The sequence below is a fragment of the Micrasema longulum genome, unplaced genomic scaffold, assembly GCF_059751315.1.
Source record: "Micrasema longulum isolate JH-2025_06_02 unplaced genomic scaffold, ASM5975131v1 h1tg000127l, whole genome shotgun sequence".
Classification (NCBI taxonomy): Eukaryota; Metazoa; Arthropoda; class Insecta; order Trichoptera; family Brachycentridae; genus Micrasema; species Micrasema longulum.
In genome coordinates, this window is record NW_028277333.1 from 1,094,323 (window position 1) to 1,117,195 (window position 22,873).

The window sequence follows — 22,873 nt, forward strand, 5'->3', positions numbered from 1 at the left end:
AATCGCATCAAATCAGTTCAGCATAAATTTATAAGAAAAATTGCATTAAAACTAGGAATCACAAGAGATCACTATAACTATACAGACATGGAACTTTTCCTGAATATATCCAGTCTCTCACAACGTCAATTTAATGCAAATTTAATTTGCATGTCTCGACTACTCTCCAACAAAAATCTCTTAATGTTCCTTCACGTAGACTCAGAATCAATAAAATTCAGCTATTCGGTCATCATAAGACTAATTATAGTTTCCATGCGCCTCTACCCAGAATGATTAGATTTGTAAATGAAAATCAAGATCTAAATTATTTTTATTGTAAATTGAGTTTTTTTATAAATCGGCCGAAGAAATATTCTCAATAAATTGACTGTATATTTGTAGAACTGGATTCCATAGTGCCTGTCTAATGTATTAACTTGTCTTTGCTTTTCTTTGTGGTATTTCTTTTATTATTTGTTACTCTATTATTATTGTTTTTCGTTATATAATTTGTTTAAATTGGACATTGTCCGTAAATGTGTTTAATGAATAAATAAATAAACATATTTCTCAAACTGCCTTTCGGTGCTACTCTTCAGATTTTTTGTCAGGGTTGACTTCTTTAGCCTTCCGGTTCCAAGTATACAGCAAGGCAGCAGGATATTTTGCAGTACAGCAGCCGGTATTAGTGATTCAATGTCACCTGCGGCTCTTCGGTATGTAGCCGTACGTCTTTACTAAATCGCCGCCCACACCCGATACTGTTGACGCTGCTTCTTATCACCAGGGATTTGAGCTAAGAGTTTCCTTCTCTTCAACACGCCACCTTTATAGGCTTACGGGACCTGTCTTCCCGGTCTGTTGGTCCGCGGAAGGTATTTTATTTCCCTTCCACCCTGCTGACGAGCATTCTCCTATCCGCCACCTTGGGGACGCGCTATCTAGAAGTTACACACTTTCCCGAGAGTTATTGTTAATCACATACACAAACAAACTAACATATTTTATGAGTATTTGAATGAGGTGGATAATCATTGAATTTAATTTGCGAAACACTTTTCATACGGTAGACGATATAATATTTTGGAAATAAGTTTCTCATGGTAAATTTTTAATTTACAATACCCTATTTTTGCAATTGGAAAAAAAACCATTCAAGTTATTATTGAATAACCACTTTTAATAACCACAAGTTATAATTGATTTTTGGTAACACTAAAATAATATTAAATTCAATACATTTTCATAAATCGTATTCCTACATAAGTACACCACTCTGTTGGTGAGTTTGACATTTGCAAAAAGAATGCCATATTTGAAAAAACATTTATTTTATGTTTTGGAATCCAACCATAAACAAATACCTACTTAAATTCAATATTTTTTGAATATCAACAATTTTTAGTTTTGGAATTTAATAACAAACAAGTACCTAGATGAAAAGTATTTTTCCAAGATGATAGCAGGAAAGCCAAGATTTGGGCGGGACAACGTCTGTCGGGTCCTTTAGTTATATATGAAATTTTACATTTATACAAAGTTACTTTGACTTTGACGTTCTAAGACAGTAAAAAAATATATTTCAACTGTAATCCATACATTTTTTTTAGCGCTGCCTCATCAGGTCCCCCGACGTTGGCAATCACTACAGCAAAAGCATCTCGGTCCTGCGCTACTCCGAGGCCAGGACAACTGCTTGTTGGATGTACTCGCCATAGTCGTTCTTGAGAAAAAAATGACTCGATGGTTTCCCGTTGCCTTATCTGGTAGATTATTCTGTCGGGGTTGCCTTCCCTTGGCTGGTTGGTTCTGGTTTGGAGGCGCCAGAAACTCGCCTTTCATCGTCTCGTTATCTGCTGTGATCACACCGTTATGAGTGTGATCCCCTCGCCCGGGGCTCTCGACGTAGACGCTAACAAGTTGGACTTGTCAGCAGTGTTGCCGGTGGAATGCAACTGAGCATTCGCAGCATTTAATAGAATCACGCCCTCCAGCAAGATGTGACTCACTGCAACCCTACTGACATGACGGTTCGAACCCCATAGAAATCAAAACATAGAAGAGATAAATAGAGTCAGTACATATAGTGAAAAACGTAGTTAAATGCAGAGTAAAATAATAAGTTTAAAATGTAGTAAAAGACATAGTAAAAAATATATTAAAAAAATCAGTTGAATACGTCGTAAAAACAAAATACATAGTAAAAGACAGTAAATATATATATAAAGCAAAAATTATTTTAAAAGAAAAAATCGGATGCGAAGTAAAGAGAAAAAAACATAGTAAACGATGTAATAAAAAAAAATATTTAAATATATATAGTAAAAGCAAAGTAAAAAATAACGAGAACCTCCAAAAATTCAATCGCTAAAAATGTATAAATATAAATTGTAATACCTACCTAGAATGTTTTTATGTTATTTTTATGATAATATTTTCAATTTAACATCGAACTTGAAGACATATACTCGTATAATATCGTAATATCAGTTACTATTGCATAATGTAAATAAATACAAATAATATCTAATATGGTCAATTGGATCCTTATGTATGCAAATTGTTTTATTTGCAGTAATTGAAGCCAATGTCAAGGTATTTAATTCAATGTGAGTTTTATCTTTGACTTAGAACTTTTATGAGAAGTGGAAAGATGTAGTAAAAGATCTAGTTTAATAAAAATATTTCATTAAAATATGGAAATAGTTTAAGTACACGGGTACTAAAAGAACTGTGTTTTAAAAGTTCGCTCCTAATAATGAAAGGTTTTGTTAAAAAATATTTATTATGTAACAAACAATTTCACGAAAAATTCTTCCTATTTTTATTTTTAATGCTTTATTTTTTATCAAATGATGTAAAAATAAATAATTACAAAAATAAGTTTTTTTTGTTAATGAAATAAAAGCGTTTTTATAATTTATTAAAATATTTTGATTTTTGTGGCCATTTTCAGCGAGTTAAATATTATATATATGTGAAAGTAAAGAGTATTCCCGAAATATTATAATTAATAAATATATGAGCGATAGAAGTCTTCCATATTATTATTTTTATTATAGGTGCTTTGGCCCACTTATTGATAAAGGCAATATTTTTATTTTTTTTATCAAAGAAATATTTGCGTTCTTATGATTTACCCTAATATTCCATTTTGAGCGCCATTTACGAGTAGTAACTCACTATTAGAAAATGTAACTCACTATTAGAAAATGTAACTCAAGTTGCAGTAGAGTGGGATTCAAACCACGGACCTTTGAGCCGTAAGTCCAAGACACTAGCCACGGGATCACAACCTGATTCCCCGATCCTCCGATCTTCCAGCCGATTAAATTAATAAAATGTTAGCATGGGTGAACAAAAAAATACATAAACTATTTATAAATAGCACAACAAAAATGTTATTTAATTTTGATTTTATTTATCCATTAAAAATACATAAATTGTTTATAAATAGCATGACAAAAACATAATTTAATTTTGATTTATTTATCCATTAGAAAAATAATTTATATCAATTTAATCAACGGTATGAATTTCATAATTTACCGCCAGACTTCCGGATGCATGTTTTCACGATTTATTGTTTAATTTGTAATTTTTTAAATAGTTACATTTTATACGCGATTCTCTATTAGGAGTTCTTTTTAACAGGGTTGAAATTAAGACGAACATGGTCATCATAATTGTTGCTGAGTCGTCATGTATTATTTATGAAGATCTAAGGTCGGGAGCTATAAAAACCGGTAGGTATTCTAAATATTGATAGTGGACGCGGTATATATATAACGGGGATACATCTCTCATACATAATTACTCTGTCGTGGACACTCGAGTCTCGCTGTATAACTGTTACTTCTAAAATTCGTGCGCATTCCGAGTGATAAACAACACTTCGCAGCACTTTTGTTCGTTGAATTGTCGGCCAAGATGATGGGACCACAAGTAATCGTCAAAAACGGGGATGGTGTAAATCATCTACCCCAAAACTCTCCCCCGGACAAGGTAGGACCAATATTTGTTAAAACCTGAAAACAAAAATATTTTTTTTTCACTTCGTTTTTATCAGCCACCAACTTAACGAATGCATTTAAATCGATTTGAAACCAATTCGTTTATTATTACAATTATAGTGACAATGAATTTGTAGGTATCTGGGATTTACGGTAAAAATATCATTATATATATAATACATTTATGTGAACTCGTGTTCTGTTAAACAAAAAAATATTACGTAGTGGGTAAATCAAAATTAGGTTCAGTTGATAATTTATTGTGTTTAAAAATTTAATACTACCTATTTAAAATCTCAATTTGCATATAAACTTTTTTAAAGTATCTACTTTGTCAATATTATCATCGCAATTATATACTGATACAAAACTAAAACAAGTAAGGTCTTTCTTATTTTTCACGACCAAATAAATTATAATTACATACTTATGAACCTTTCAAATAGGTTTCTTATTAATTATAATTGGGCACAATAATAAGCGATTTAAAAAAACACATTTTAAAAGCGAATCATCCAGAATTGTTTCATTTAATATTCCGGATTCCTCAACCTATATGTTTTTTTCTAAACATTTAAACCGAAAACAAAGTTTCGTTTTGCCATATTTCTGTGTCCAGTAGGATGAAAAATTCAGTTATGTGTGTGAAATAGAACCAGAACCCTGGACAAGTGTTTTCGACTCGATGGCTGCTCTCCGGCAAAAATCCTGAACAAAAAATTGTTGTGAAGTAGTTGGAGCGTTTGCTTACCATTCTTGCGATCATGGGTTTGATTTCTGGTAGGGATGATTTGAAATATTGATTTTAAAGGTTTATTTAGGAACATTTCATTATTCCTGGTGAGTACCTGAAGCATAACACTGATCGCCTTGCATTATTGTAACTGTTAATCGAAATACACTGTATTTGGTTTACCAATGCAGTTGTCCTTTGCACCTCTGGAAGCGGAAAAGGGAAATATGATATATTGTTTTGAAAACAACTTTTGTACCTGACATAATATAACGTTTAAATTAAGCGTGTCTGGTGGGTCTTTAGCGTGATGGAAAATAGCAAATTGACTGATCTTCACATTATTTTCTGAATTTTATCTTTGTACGACGAAACAACAAATGCAATCATAAAAAAAAGATTGGCTTTTTAAGTTATTTTGAAGATTTGGCACGTACTAAAGACCATACACACTGTTTATAGACATACCGATTTCTCGACAGAGACGAAGGAATTATTAGATAGAGGATCATGAAAATCTAGGCATTTAGTTGCTTATAACTAACATTGTTTGGCTTAAGGTATCATTGATTGCCAAAAAGATTTTAACATACGAAAATCTTTTTTTTGTCCAATCTGAATAGGTATCTTAACGTGTGCCAAATCTTCGAATACTGTTTTTGTTATCATCCTATTAATGTTGTATGGATCTACAAGCGATTATTTTTCTCTAAGTACAACTTCCATACTTCCTTCTTATGTTTTCCCTCTCTGATGTTACACATTTACAGCTTCGGAATTTAAAAAATAGATATTGTACGATTTTGTACATTCTAATGATGGAGGTTCGATATCATCGTAGCGATTCTCACTTTAAATAAATAATTCACCAAACAAAATAAATCGTTCCTAAATGTTTAAAAGTAATAATAAAGTTGAAGGAATGTGGAAAATATGAACCGGGAACTAAAATTTTATTACCTCATAATATGGCAAGCGCAAATAACAAGGAAATATAAACAAGAAAATGAGTTTATCGTAACTCCTGGGTGTACAAAAAAAAATACTTGTATCGTTCTAAATAACTTTTTTTAGATACAAATATCAGTATTTTTTATATATTAATTTGAATAAACCGTTATCAGAGTGTTTAATATTTTGTACGAACGTATTATGCGGGATTGGATTTTCTTCGTTGAAAGGGATTTAAGATGGAAATTCATTAATTTGTTTTTTAATAATGTTTCGTGGAACCTTATAATTTTTTTAATTCTTCCAAATTATACGTCATCGTTTGTACTATATAATTTATTGAAGACAGTTTGTTATTATTGTAATAAAAGTTCATTTGTAATTCGTAGAAACCTGTTATTGGTTCTAAACCCGTGCAATATTTCGTAATGCTAACTATGAATAAGTAGAAATGTTTGTTTTCCAAATAAAATAAATTAAGAAAATGATCGATAAATAAATTCCGTGTTTACATTAGTTTACTGATTATAAACTTAATTTCACGTTTTTTTCCTCTGAATATAATTTTTAAACATTTTGTCTAAGTATTTTTTATGTTATGAAAAAATATTATTTAAAACAATTCTACATTCGTTCTACATTTTTAATTTTTTTTTTCGTAATTTTTTTTTTAATTGTTGGCAAAAACAAAATGTCCACAAAATTCCGATAAAGATAGAGGCAAATAAATTTTACATGTAAATAAAACTGGTCTTTGTATAATTATTTACAAAAACTAGAATGAAGCCATTAAATTAAAACTTATCATTAATAATCAATTATCATGTAGGTATATCAACGGTTAACACGTTGGTCTGCAGTGCGTAGGATCCGCGGTTTGATTTCGATTGATTTTTATTGCGCGGTCCCTGTTTTAGGTCCCTGGTGAAATAAAATTAATCAAAACAATATCTTGATTACATACGAATCTTTGTTTTTATCATTTTATTTTATTTTTGCACCACAACCGGCCAGGAGGCCTAATGACAGTTGTGAATTACATCACAGAATACCCAGGCTTGATAAAAATTACATTTATTTTTTTGTGTTCTCACCGGGAATCGAACCCGGAACCTTCCGTCTGTGAGTCAATCGTCTTGACCACTACACCACGGAGGCTGACAAATATTGTATACACTTTACTTATTTTTATGTTTACGGATTTATGTAACTCTCGGGGGGTTTTATCAAGATCGGCATACTATTTAATAGAAATGGACAATGGACAAACCCTTTGAGAAGGGATTACGGAAACATTTACCTTCGTGGTTTTATATTCTACCTTTCAATTTATTCTCGTATCTTTATTTTTTATTTAATACATAAGAATATAAGGTTAGATGGACAACAAAACTGCCTACGAAAATGCGCATTTCTCGTTAAAATCAAGCGTATCTGGTAGGAACTCGCGACATTATTTATCGATTCTTGACAATCGTCAAATGTCGGGTATTCCATTGTTCAACTGTAGACAACAAACTTCTTAGTGGAAGTTATTGTTTCTTTGAACTAAGCTGCTAAGTGATAGATGAAAAATAATATAATCCGAGCATGTGCAGTATCTGAGTAAGTTACCTTTTATTTTTAAATTTTATTTTTATTTTGTTCATTAACGCCCAAAAGGCATTTACAAAAAATGAAATACATGCTAACATAGTACATAATAAACAGAATATACAGAAAAAAATTGTGAAGTTTGTTAAAAAGGGTATGAAAAAGTTTTACAAAGTAAAAAAACAAACAATAATAACAAAGGTATGCAAGAAAAACAGTAAACATATAAACTAAAAATGCAAAGATATAAGCTTATGAAATAAATTCTGTAAGGCAAACAATAAATATAATGTTACGGTAAGCAAGAAAGACATTTTTAAGTTAAATTAATAAACAAGCAAGCATATATTATCACGAAAAATAAGAAATAAAAATATGTATCTATGAAATGCGTGTTTGCAAATACTACAGTGCAGTTTGATATAATAGTAAAAAATAAAAAAACAAGTATAAGGTAATAAAAATAAACAAGTAAGTATTTTTTTTAATTTATGAAATTGAATTGTCAATAATAGTTTGACGAGCAGCTACAAATAAACTTGATATTGTGGACTTATAAGATGGTAAAGAATTGGACAGAATGTCTGCAGCCGTTCCATAAGTGTTACCTTACCTACGCACTGTGCAGTCTCTCTCTCTTTTGAGCATATCACCAAAAAATACAAAAGCCGAAGTGTCATTTCATCCTCCGGTCACTTTGAACAACATACATAATTAAACTGTTTATGCATTATACTTTTTTCCTATGCTTTAATATTAATTAGGAATCATTTATTTATTATTACTTAATAAAAAAAATACCATAACAGGCCGCGAGCCGGAAGCATATTTATTTTTTTTATTCACAAAATATTTACGTAATATTTTTTATTATATAGGTAAATAAAGGACACTGAACACGCAGGCTTGACGAAAATCACATTTAAATTTTTTTTTAAATTGTTATATTTTTTAACACTCTGTGCGAGAAGTGTCTTTGCCATTACACGGCAAGGGTCGCCATTGTTTTGTTAATTTGCGCCACTAATGTAATGTAATAAATGTAAAATGTTTAGGTTATTATAATTATGGTACAGTATATCCGTCGGCAGATTTGACACTTTAAATTGCGCTGTCACTTTTTATAGTAGAGGCAGGGAAGTGATAAGGGTATCTTAAAAAACTTTATTATCGAGTACTAAATAATGAGAAAAAGGCTCGTGATGATGAGAGTATGTTAAAAATGTGGAAGTTTTCGCAAGAGAAGAAAATATACTAAACAAGCAGATGAAAAAGATCTTCATTCGACGCAATATTGTTACGTATTTTTAGTGATTAGTCCGTGGACAGGAGCACATCGGTTTTTCGCGATTGAGGCGTATTACGCAAACAAGAATTCAACCAATGTCGCAAGGCGACGGTTTTGTGATGGCTATCGAACCAGTTGATAGAGGCGTGAGTGAAGAAGTTCGAGAGAATGGGATCGATTGAAACAAAACCTCGAAAGGGTTCTCAACTTTTGTTTTGAGTCTGGAAAACGTAAATCACGTAATAGACAAAATTTTGCATAATCCACGCAAATCTAACTATAGTTTGAGAACCTACTTGCATACAAAAGACTTTGGTAGCCAATATTTTCACAAAAAATTCAAAATATCATCCCTACAAGCTGCAAATCATCCAGCAGTTGAAATAAAATGATTACATACGAAGCAAAAACTATGCCAGAGTGATCTTGAAAGGATTTTATACCTCGATAAGTTATTGAACAGAATAAATGCTACAGGGGTGAGAACAACCCACAAAAAAAACATCAAAATGTTCTTCTTAGCCTAAAGACCGCTGTTTGCTGCGGGAAGCTGCACCAACATGATGGTTTCAATAACATTACCCATTTCCAGCGGAATAGGGTTACTGCATACACCACTAGAGCAGCTTCAAGGACAATAGTGAGAAACCTTTGTCCGGAAAATTACGAATTCGCTTTGATGACAAAGACCGGCTCCCAAGATTGTCTGATCTTACCCTAATTTTACCTAATGAGACTACCTCAAATCTCATTTGTATAGAAATTATTTATTTGCATATTTTTTTCTTATATTGTATTGTTTACAATATGTAACTTATATATTGCTTTAATTATCTTAATTTAATGAACTGTTTATTTACCAATCCATAACGGGTTTTTTTTAATAGCCTGTCGATTAGTTGTCTTCAACAATAATTTTTTTGCCTTACAGGAAATTATCCAACGTGAGATTGCAGCCATGTATCCAGGTCTCCGCAGCGAGTTTTTACCAGTATGGGGTCTCTATTTATTTATTAATACAAAAATACATATTAATGACCGTGTATAGTAAATGACGTTCAAGCGAAGTGTTCTCTACCCATGCGAGATCGTTCACAATATCAACCCCGGTTCATTATATTTTTAATACGTAATCCCATACTAATTCTTATAATTCCCTTTTAATATATTTTTATTAGAATTTTTTACTATCAAATCTACCGGCAGGCATTCAGTATTATTGAAATTGTCAATAATACAATAATCAAACATGGGAGTTATTTGCTGTAATTCGCCTCTGGGTTTTTTTCTTTCAAGGATGCAAAAAAAATCCATGTTTTAATTTATTTGCTTTTGTGTCTTATCGCACTAAGGAAAAATATTTTATTTTATGAAAACTCGCTGGTAAAACCTCTATCGAATTAGAAATAACAATATTTTTTTCAAGTCATTTAGTATTCATTTATTTATCACAGTGCATTTTAAATAACATTTGAACCTGAACTTCTGCGCAAAGCTGTCAATTTTTTTTTGTTTTTATTCATGCAACTCATCCAAAAACAGAATAAATGCTACGTTGATGTTTTTTTATCTTCATTTTTAAGATAGACAAAACAATATTTATTTTTTTGTATTCAAGTTGCTTTATTATTTACATTGCTTAAAATATACTAGGTTTATATTTCAAAAGTGGATTTTTCTGCAATTATTTCTATTTTAAATTTATCTACACTGTTGGGATCAGGAGGAATATACTAATGTGGGCCAATAGGAACGTCTCAGCATTTGCTCATGTGGAGAGGAAACCACTTAAAACTCTTCAGGAGAAGCCGGCCTGTTGGCAATAGTCAACAGTACCATGCGAAAAATTTGTGCATGGTATACAAAATTCTTGCCACCACTGCCATAGGGCATTGAATGGTTACCTTTTAATTTTTATCGCTATTTACATTTTGTTTGAACAATCCTATAAATATATTACAACCAAAAAAAACTTGTTGATGTTAGTTTTATTTGTATGGCAAACTGTATTTTTTTTACGAATATAAAAATTTATGAAATATGCATATGATCGACATAGATATATTAAAAACAATTAATACAAATATATTTATACAATTTAAGGAGTTGAGTCCGATGGAAATCATCCGCTAAAAAACTGAAAAAATACATAGATAGTCACTAAAATAATTCATTTACGTCATCAATGTCCAATGGATTTAACCCTTCAATGCTCATTTTTTTTATTCTAACTTAAAACATATTATTATGTGTGTTTTTTTATGCAAATACTGGGATTGTATTAGGATATTACTGGGGAATAAATAAAAATTTTAGGAAAAAACAAATAAAAAAAGCTGCGGAAACTTCAAATCTTTTTAAAAAAACAAAGTAATCACCCTTTGAACTTTAGCTTAATTACACATTTGACAGAATACGTTTAAAATTTTACCCTGATAACGACTTTTTAAAATAAATAATAATAACTACTATGTACACAATATAATAAACTAGTAGCCGAGTGATAAACATGTTTGAAATCACTTTTATACACCGATTATCGGTATGTGACAGATCATCTATATTGGGCATTGTAGGGTTAATGAATTAAATGGTTATTTCAATGATTTCGTGACGTCGTGTTGATAAAAAATATAGTTTTGGCCTACGTGACTCCATTATCAAGTGACAGTATAATGTGTATTATAAAAACCTAAATTATAAAGTCCTCATTGAAGGTCAATACATTGACGGTTCATCGCTCTGGAACAATCTTGAACGTTTGCTAATAAATTATGCACAATATCTCTTGCTAAATTTAAAAGGGTTTCCTGAATTCAATTATATGGTATTACTCGTAGACCAAAAATACGTTATTTCCCCGCTCTAAATCGAGTATTGCTTATTCTGAGAAAAAAACCATTTGAATTTTTCACTCGACCTAAGTCTTTCACCATCTTACTTATTCATGTTTTGGACATGATACATATGTATAGCGTTTAAATGATTTTGAAAGAACTATAAAAAAATGTTTTTATGTTAGGTGTTAAAACGAGTTCGGTCCATTTATTTCAAATTTAAAAATCAGCACCAAAAGTAAAACAAAATGGTAACGTCCATACGTCATTCGAAAGAATTTTTTTACTCTACGCTGTACGGTGAAAATGCTATAAATTTTTGACTAATTTGTTGTATTTTTTTGTGCCCTTTTGTTCTCTTCATTTAAGAAACGACGGACATAACTTATATTAACACCCAATATAATACCGTATAAAAGAGTAATAATTAAATCTACACAACAGTTGGAAAGTTTTTGACCTTGACAAATGATAAACAAAGAATACATTTTTTTTTTATTATTCATTAATTAAATGAGGTATTATTTTTTCACATATATTATTACCATATTGAAAAATGAAAACCCAGAGCCATACATTATTTTTCTAGGCGTTGCGTTGGTTGACTGATTCTGAAAAAAGTGTTCACAAATTACTATTTCACACGGAAATTCGGTATCATATTTTTTTCTAAAAATAAGACGATAGAGAAATTTTTATAAGACTAACAGATATTTGAACAGACGTGGAGATTCTCTTTGAAAGAGGAATGGGTACGTATTATGGAAGTCTAAATATTTACATGGCTTATGACTTATGGCCTTACGGCTGGTTTAAATGACCACATTACATACGGTGTAATATTATTTTCCATTTGGATTTAATATCCATGCCTTTTTAATTATTCTATGCTTTCTTGATTGTGAGATTAATTATTTCAAAACGAATCAACTTATTATCTTTTGCTTAAAATTTAGTTTGACAACTTTTTAATCTGGATTATTTTAATAATGTTGAATCTGTATTTTAATAATGTACACTTTTTGATAAAAAAGCACACGGAATTTGTGTATAATTCTTAGGTTGGAATGTTTCAAATGATTTGTCAAAGATAATAACTTAACAGAAAAACTCCGTTTGTCCAAAATCCGGTAATCCAAATTTTTAAATAGCAAGAAATCATTTTAATTAAATAAGAAAAAAATAAGATGTTATAATAACAAATAAAAAAGGGTAGACATGTTTCTCCGTCAAAGCAATTAACTTTGCTGGACATGATTAAGTAAGTTTTAATTAAATTTTTCGTTTTCTTTAAAAACATTGTCACAATTGAATCGTTAATTTCGAAAACGATCAACGTGAAAATTTATCATACTCATTTTTTTTCAATATGGGAGTTGTAGTATTATTGACCTTGCTTATAATGTACAAGGTTTTAGCTATCAATATCTAAAATGTGTTGAGATAAGAATATGATTTTGACTGTGGACCTTTATAAGAACTTCTGCGCATTTGCTTAACGAAGCTTCAATTATTAACACAAAAAAATCATTTAAGAGAAGCCGAACTATTGATGAATGTGCCTTAGATCCTCACCAACGCTTCTGCAACGCGCCTCCAGATTATGTGCTGCGACGCTGAAAAGGGGGCAATAAATCAACAAGTAAGGAATATCTGGAAGGATTTTATCATCACATGGACAGTAGTTAATTTCAGAAAGTGTAAAACAGTGCCGGTAGCTCATAACTCTGACATGACTCGAAAGGATTTGTGGGAGTTTGAAGCTCCGCTGCTTTCTCCTGAAATCAAAGGCATCAAAAATAGAAAGAAAGATCATTTAAGTTATCCGTCCTGTGGTTTAGTTTAAATAACGTTAGTTCCAGAGTTGCAGAGTCCTGCTTTTAATTATTATTCTGGCAAAACTAAGAAAAAACTCGGCAAAATCGGGAGCTGATTGTTTCATCCGCTCTTTCGTTACCTAGAATTTCGTTACCCTTTTACCTATCCGATATACTATTATATATACATTTCGAGATCTAATTCTCAATTTAAGGACTTCGGAACGGATATCCATTACAATAGTGTCAACCGAAATCCGATCAGTTTTTACATGCACACCGGACATACAGTCTGTGAGGATAGTCACATATTTGTTTCCATTGATTAGGTGGCATTTTCATGACTTGAATCCCAATGATTCATACTGCTTTACTAGTTTTCATCTAAGTATGTATGCATGATCCTGAAAAGTTTTTAGAAGTAAACATTGCGGTATTTTAGTGTTGCAACTTATGCTGTGCTATTATTAACAAACTTTCAGTGTATCCAGTGCTCAGTGAGTTTTATTGGTGCAGAAATATACAATTATAAAATTCAGACCGAAATCTTTTCGTAAATATTTGGAAAAATATTCCATAATGCGTAAGTTATATTAATTCTGCGTCTAGATGGATTAAAAATACAATTATGTGTGAAATAGAATCAGAACTCTAGAAATTCGAGTCGAAATAAGTCAGCTTCGTAGTTTATAAGTTGGCATGTTTGCCTTCCATATTTGAGATCCCAAGTTCTGTTCCTGATGAAGTGGGTGCGAAATATTGATTTTAAAGGTAGTGTTACACTGCAACATTTCATTTTTAATGAACTGACACGTGGAACGTAATAAGACTGATCACATAACCATCCACATAATAAAAATAATCTAGTGACGATGCGATTGGAGTGCCAGTGCAGTGTCCTATGCATCGTAGTAATGATGATGATAATAAAGACATTCATTACTCATCTAACTTAAGAATTGCTTTCACTAACGAAATATTTACATAATTATATTTATGATGGCTAAAATATTTTATTAATCTTGATGTTGACATATTTGAAATAATTAGTGAATGTGTACGCGCGTGAAAATGTTTAATTATTAATTATTTATAATTTGTTGAACTTTATCGACTTAGTTAAAGTTTTTTGTTCGTTAGCTCTTTCTTAGCATCGGAGAAAAATATTAAACAATAAAATGTAAAAGCGAGTATAATGTGCTTCAAAAATTATGTTATAAGCGCACATATTATAAAAACTTACACTTTAATTAATTATTATCTATTTTCAAGAAGGGAAAATGATATTTTTTGACATTTATAGCGTTGAGATTAATTACGATATTATTTCTGGTTGCGGCTGTTAAAATTTTATATGATTTGTTCGTCTCATAACTTACAAATAAAATTTGTTTGCAATAATATGTTATTGATTATAGCATGTTGTTTTCTTAAATGCGGAAAATGAAATTACTATTATATCTGTAAAAAAACAATCATTTTACATTCAATCTTACCCTTTTAGTTTAAATGACTCATTTTTCCGTTTGGATAACAAAAATTTAATACATAAAAGATGTTTGTTACTGTACTATTAAATAAACAGTTTTCAGATGTAGCTTTCCGGGTAAAAACGTGGTTACTTGTTACATAAATATATCTATTTCTATTCCTATCGAAATTCGTGGATTTAAGTGCCACTCGTATTTTAATATATTTGTATGATAAAAAAATATTTCTTCAAAATTTATTGTAACAGAGAAGGTTCAAATATTGAGAAGAGAATGTGGAAGACTAGGCTCATGATTTGTCATTGGCTGGTTTAAGTGGTCACTTTATACACTGTGTAACATTCGCTATTTTAGCTTTGTTTATTTTTTTGTTTAAATGATAAAATTACTTGAAATGCTCAAATGTTATTATTGAAGAAATATGGATGTTCAACAATAGACAAAATGGTGTATGTTAGACGTTTATAAAGTGGCTTCTTAAACCAGCCAACGACAGGTCATAAGCTTTATAATATAATTCAAAATTTCCTTCTCTAAAACGTCCTCTAGCTCTGTTGTAATAATTTGATAAAATACTTGGTTTATATTCCAAAAAAAAAAATATTGCCGTTTTCCGTACTGAAATTAAAAGTAAATGTATTTCCCGTAATTAATTATTTGTTTGTATGACGTTGAATATATCAAATAACCTTGCCGATTATTGTAATCTTATATTTTAGAATTGAAATTAGAGCATTTTAATACCTTCTGGAGCAGAGTGTAACGGACCGCAGTGTAACACTGTTAGGCGATAAGGGATTTGTTTTAGACAAATTTCCAACAAAACAAGAAAAACATTTTGTTAGCCGGGTGCTGAGTAATACTGATGAGAATAAAGAATATGAAATGCAGTGCTCTCGGATAAGCGCAGAATTAGAAAGCTGTTTCTATGATCCTTTGGAAACCGAGTTGGCACTTGTGTCAGTTGGTGATGTAAATGACATTACCACATTCATGTACTAAAGGTAAAATAAAGAGGCAAGCTTATTTGTACTTATAATATTAGAAATCAAACACTGATGTGAGTCTACCGAACACTTTATTTTATTTTTACAAATATAAAAATAAAAACTTCGTGACAATTGTTTCTCCTTATTAGTTCATTTCAAACGAATGTGATGATTATATGGATTGAATGTCCTTATATAATTATATAATTCAAGGTATTTAAGTAGAAAATAAAAATAATCTTATGAACTTTAGCATGTACATTAGTCATAATTGAGGGAAAAACCAATGTTTAAGGGCGAGGCTAAGTGTTTAATAGGTAATGGGGAATTTAGGTGTTTATATTTAAATTTCGGGAAAAATATAACAAAATGCTCTGTTCTCCTTTAAGGCGAAACAATTGTCACGAAGTTTTTATTTTTAAATTTGTAAAAATAAAATTAAGTGTTCAGTAGACTCAAATCAGTGTTTAATTTCTAATATTATAAGTTTAAATATGGAGTTCTACAAAATAAACACCAAATTAATCAATAAGCTTATTTGTATTCATTCCCAAAAGGGAATTTGTAAAAAATGCCGTTTTAGCCAATCTTTTTCAACGTTTCATTCTTTGTTAAACTGTATCCCCATGCTCGCTAAGCTGTTCTCCAGATCTGAGTTACACTGTAGCAAGAAAATGACTTTCGAAAATCACTTACATTTAAGTCAATCTAAAGGATAAGCCATTGATTGACTGTAAGAGAAGTGGTCATGCAATAATTTCAGATATTTCTAAAATTGAATAATACTTTTTTGTCACACTGTTCCCCATCTTACCTTATTTGTATTATGATATATTTTTACTTTAAAAAGAGAAAAAACATGTAACTCAAGTATTATTAAATGACAACATTACCAGACTTGTTTTTTTTACACATACATTAATTCAATACTGCACCTAATAGTGCATAGGAGACTGCATCGGTGCAACAGAATCCAACGTATCTTGATTATTTTTTAATACATTAAGGTAAGATGATCAGTATTATACTTCAGGTTCTAGTCCAGGGACAATAAAATATTGTTTTATAACAACATATTTTTAAAATTAAAACGAATCTTAGACCTCTTACATAAGTTTTCGTCTTAGTCGTTTGCTCTTGGTAGAAGAGTCGTGATTGCGTTGACAGGATTCGCGTCCATCCGCTTCTATCTTCAACGCTTCTCGAGGCCTCCTGAGGAGAGACGCCGCGCCAGTCGCTTCTCTCACTAAGCTTGCCCATTTGGTAGGACTCGTCCTGTCCTTGTACCACTATTTTTCGCATATTGTGTCTTCGTCTCGTAACACGGACGAAGTACCCGAGAACACGATTTTGTACAGTGGAAGAAGGACGCTGTTTAATACCCAGTTCTCGGGTTATAGAGACATAGTTCCATGGGCTGTTCATGGTATCCGCAGCATTCTACGCTTGCACCACATTTCGAGAGCGTCTATCTTTCTTTTTGTAGACAAGGTGATACTACGTTGTTGGCATTTTTTTTATTACTCCATCGCAAAGCGAGCAAAAGCATTTCGTCTCTCGATATCAGCAACGAACCATCCTCTGTTTACTATCGCTGAAATAAATAAATCCATTAATTACATCGCAATTTCCAATTTAAGTTACTTTCAGTCTCTTCTCATTTTTCTGGTCAATTATCATAATTATTGCATTTTCTCTGTTGATTTTAAGGCCAAAACTATCGCTAGTATTTTCTAATGAAGAGAAAAGTTCATTTATGTCATGTTTATTATAGGCAAGGAGAGTAGTGTCAAGAGATTATATAAAATATCCTATTCCATTAACAGAGATGTCCGTGTTCTCCAATACTATTTTCATTATATTATATTCAGTATAAATATATAACACTGAGAGTGACAAGATACAGATGATAAACTCCAGAACAAATTTACCTAGTTGTATTAATTATCCCGCGGTATGCAAACGCGCTGAACGTTGAACGATTAAGGGCCGGATTTTTACCAAGGGTGACATTTCTTTTCAGAGGCCATCAAAAAAAATATTTTTTTTTTAAAATAACGGTTTATTGAAAAATGAATTTTCATCTAAATACAGATTTTTTTTCATTTGATAATTCCACCTACCATGGAATCACTTCTCTACAGTACCGCAGAGTGTGTGCGGACCAACTACTGCTTCACAAAATTATGACATGAATAGTTGACTGTGCAGAACTACTTAGTTTAATAACAATACATGTGCCAGCCAGGATTTGTAGACGGTACCACCTGTTTTATGTACCAATAAGTCAAACGTCGTATGTTAAAAATGCTTTTTTTAGTACGACTTTTTAAGTGTACAATACAAAGTTTAATGACATAGACTACACAAACATCACTGTCAGATTTAAAATTTACACTAAAAATGCATTATATAACTTAGTGGACATTATAATAATAAATACGTAAATCTCCCTTCCCCTCCTTATCCTCTCTTTAAGCATCCTTGTCCTAATTTCGCCCAATTTACAATAACTAACTGTTCTTAAAAAAAAAAAAATTCTTTGATTATTGAAAAATATATACGAGTACATGAAAATAATATTTTTACATGCATAAACTTATATGTATTTATACAAAATATAATATATTTTCTTTACTTTGTTATTGGTTCTGAGTTTATACACTATGTATGTTGTTTACTATAAAGATGTATATAGAACTGTCGGTTTCTCAAATAAAATAAAATAATAAATAAAATAAAATAATAAATATTATTGATTGCATACATATATTACAACCAGTTCAGACTAGGTTATTTTATCGAAAAACAGTATCGAGGTAAATTACATAACGTGCTATAATTAGGCAATTTTCAAACATCACTGAGTAAATTAAAATGTCGTCATACCTAATATTAAATGTTTCTTATTTACTCACCCGGTGTGATGTAACCGGCGTTGCATATTGCACTTAATTAATTATATACCGGAAAAGCAATGATTTTTTAGTAATCTTAAAGTTAATTTCACAGAAAAAAATATGTCTTAGGTTGATTAGATAATTGTAATTAAATATTTTATCTATCAGCATGACAAAAATGACGAAATATCGAGTACCTTGAGACAAATATATAAAACATTTATTTGAGAGAAAGGGGCGTAATATAATTATATCACTAAGCAAATCACAAATATAATTCCCATCACGCAATCAATTCTTAACCTCGGGTTAAATAAGGTTAATCTAAGGTAACCTCAGATTACCACAAAATGACTCAAGGGAGTTTTTTCATACAGTATGCTGAAGGTTAATATGTGTTTTGCATTTATTACTGAAAGCTTCTTTTATTTTGATTTTGAAAGCATAAGTACCTTCAAATAGTTTTTCTTCTTTTCCAACAGCCAAAGCTTATGGTTGGAGGCAATTACATCAAAGAAGGCAGAGATTCGTCTGAGAGTACGTGTATTATCTTCTCTCCAAAGGACGGAGACCAAGCAGGAACCCTAGCCAGATCCTTGAAGATCTTTTCCAGAAACAAAGTGAACCTGAGTCACATTGAGTCCCGCTCTTCAGCAAGGGGTCCAGGATATGAGTTCATGGTGGAGTGCAATCATGGAACTGGAGATTTCGTCGGAGCCCTCGAAGAGCTAAAGCAATCCACCGGATACTTCAGCATCATCTTGAGAAATTTCAAGGAAGAAAAAGGTATCTATTTAAAGGTGTTGAATAATACTTGGAGGACGTCTCGATATTTTTTTTAATGAAAAAGACGGTGAGAATAACTGTTATGATCGTTTAAACTTTTTAATTGATTTTTTTTTCTCTTTTAACCCATAAAAGCTTTTTTAACCTTTTATTCTAAAAGCATATACTTTTTTTAGTGATTTAAAAAAATAAAATCCATATTTAAAAAAATATATATATTCACATTCAAGACTTTTGAAGTATATTGCATTCTTAAAAATCCTTGTGATATTACATATTATTTTTGAAATGGCAGTGCGAGTACTATAAAATGAACGATCAACTGTTAATTTGCTTCTATTTTGCGTAAAATGTTTTGCGAAATTTTAAAGATCTTTGTAAAATTATTTTAATAATAATTACAATTGATTCTTTACCCGCCAGTTTATTTTAATATAAAATAGCACTCCCGTATTGTAAAATATAATAATCAAATTTGTAACTATAAAGAATACATTGACCAAAGTATCATGTAAAATACTGTCATTGAGGCACTAACTTTTTCGTGTTGAAGACCTAGTTATATTATTCAAAATATAATATTTTTGATAATGAAAATTATAAAAACAAATCATACAATAAAGTCAAAATTATCCATTTTCATAAAAAGTTGTTATGTGCGATGTTTTGATAATTTTCCATAATAAATACCTATCTTGATATATCTTGTTATCATGGCGAATATTTGCGATGCATAATTTCATGTTTGGCCAACTTGTTTTTCAATATAACTGCACTTTCAATATAATGCAAAATACACATGTATAATTAGTTTTGTATTTTAATACATGTTTTTACTTTATCATGCTAATAAAACAATAATATAGCGTAAAATATTTGTACACATTTTGTTTTTTTAACTTTACAATTTGAACTATGAATAACAGTAAATAATATAACTTGCGTCACATCTTTATTACCTTTATTTTTTGTATTTGCAAGTCGACTTTAAATATTATCAGCTGGTATTATTTTGTTTTTCATTAATAATCAATAGCCTTATCATATTCAAAATAATAATTCTCCGGCATACATCTTCTGAAATAAATAGCATTATTTTTTTCTAAAATTGTATACTAAGTGAATTCTGGTACAGTGATATAATGCGGGTGTTAGCATTTGGCAAGTCAACCATACTTTTTTATCTTTTCAATTATTGTTGCTTTAAATAATATGTATATTTATTACTGTATGACGTTACGTCATAAATTAATCTCGAAATTTAAATTCGCAATCACCAAACGTAATTTCATAATACTTGATTTTTTTTCTTATTTCATCCTTATATAATTGATATAGCATTTGTTATAACATTTTGCGATATGTAGGTATGTATGTTATTAATATAATAAATTTGAATCCATCCAGGCTCATTACGACATTCTTTAACAAACCATTGATGTTGGTTTGATCAAATGTACTTAGAACAATTTTTAATCATAAAACATTTTTTGTACGGTATTTAAAAGATATTATTTCAAGTTTTTTATTACATATCCGTTTCCTGTTGAAGATTTTTATTTATGACTTTTATAAATTTGACTATTTTTTTACACTTAATATGTGATTCTTTTACGGGTGTGAAATTTTTAAATTTCTAGAGTTTTAATTGAATACTTAAGTTTCATAAGAATATATTTCATTCATTCATGTTCTAATTTTAACACTATTTGTTATTTTTTTTATACATGACACACATAGCACTTCTTAGAAATTTGAATATCTGGTATCGTAAGCTGTATTTGAAAAGTGCTGATTGCATTTTATTATTATCACATAGAAAATTTAAGTTTAAATGACGTGTATATACATAATACATCCATACTACGTAGGTATACAACATTACGTGCTGTGTTTTTGTAAAAATAAAATTTTGCTAAATGAACAAAATGAAATAGAAAGACATTTGAATAATTTATTTATTACAATTCAATCGTAAATTAGTTTTTAAATGGTATTTATATTACTGTATTGTGCATTTAATTGGCGTGTTAAATGATGCAATTGTTTTTTTAATAATATGATGTTAAAAAAATAAATTAAAATAATCAATGCATTCCCTGATTTCAACACTGCCATTTCTATGTATGGGAACACAAATTAATTCGGTCCGTTCATTTTTTTGATCAAAAATGAATTTGTTTTAGAACGAAATGAATAAACAGATAATTCAAAGTATTCACAATCGCTGGCTACTAATTTGACTGCAATTTTCGAATTTCGTCTCGAAAAAATGTCTCGTATTTTGAGGCAAGCCAAGTATTTCTGCAAAAAAAAATGAACCGGTGACCTGCCAAATCGTGCTGCATCCATCAGAATAACCAATAATCATAAGGATCAATGTCCGTCAAATACTGCGAGTGCTGTAAAATATCCCACTTAAGGGTTTCTAAATATTTTTTTAAGACTTTTGCGACCTGAGGTTGAGCATCATCATGCAGAGAATGACTTTTTTTATTTCTTTGCTCGTGTTCCGTCTAGTAATGCACGGTTTAAACGAATCAATTGTTAGCCTATACCAATCGCCCGTAATGGAATCGCCAGGTTGTAGCAGCTCATAGTATACAGCACCCTTTCGGTCCCACCAAATACATTGCATGACCTTCGAACCATGTATATTGGGCTTTGTTGTTGATGTTGAGGGCATCACGTAGTATTTTTCTTTCTTGGAGTTAATGTAAAATAACCATTTCTCGTCTCTAGTCAAAATCAGATGTAAAAACCCTTTCTTTGATGCCTTTAAATCAGCTGCTCGCAAGTGAAAAATCATATTTCAACGTTTCTTGGTTTCTGTTCATAAGATATGCAATTGCCATGCTTGTGAATCATTTTCGTGGGTTTCAATCGTACGAAACCTACTTGTTAGGTAACTTCCAATGATCCAATGATGATGGATTCCAATGATGATGGAGGTCCCGAGCAAGGCATGTCTTCAACCCTGAAATTAAAATTTGAAATGTCGAAACTATTACCTACAGAATTTATCAGTTGAAAAATTGTCACCATAAACTTCTACAAACATTTGATACGCTTCTAAAGCAGAAATCTGAAACCTCCCGCAAACGTTGCTTCGGTAATACAAAAGTTGAAACTTGATAACACAGTGAAAAACAGTGGTTTTGAAAAAAGTTCAAAGCAATAAAAACTGAATATTATTGACAGGTCGTCGCTTTAGTTAGTTTTTGTCCAATATACAATTTTCAACGAAATTAAGTGTAGTGTACATAAGTTATGAGAAAGCCTTTATTTATAAAATTAAAACGATAAAAAAAATAAATTAAATTGTTTGGGGGGTTTTTTCATCTAATGTTGTCTTGACTTGTGGTCACTTTTTATGCCTATTTCGTAAAAAAAGTTCTTTTTCTGCAGATTTGTGTTTTGGTCTGTTGGACAAAAACATACTGAAGCGACGAGATGTCTAACCTCTCTGAAATAGGCAAGGGTTACTGAATTTT

The 22,873-nt window shown here is 30.6% G+C and overlaps 1 protein-coding gene across 2 annotated transcripts in view; it reads left to right on the top strand.

Annotated features, from left to right (window-relative positions):
* The first annotated feature begins 3,791 nt into the window (after positions 1-3,791).
* Positions 3,792-22,873, top strand: part of Hn (phenylalanine hydroxylase) — a 42,337-nt gene continuing 23,255 nt past the window's right edge. The window contains exons 1-3 of one of the 2 annotated variants that reach the window (XM_088240916.1): positions 3,792-3,987; positions 9,492-9,551; positions 19,076-19,379. In XM_088240916.1, coding sequence (XP_088097042.1) covers positions 3,913-3,987; positions 9,492-9,551; positions 19,076-19,379 — 439 coding nt within the window. In that variant the 5' untranslated portion in view covers positions 3,792-3,912. The remainder of the gene's footprint in view (positions 3,988-9,491; positions 9,552-19,075; positions 19,380-22,873) is intronic. The other variant, XM_088240923.1, reaches the window with a different exon arrangement.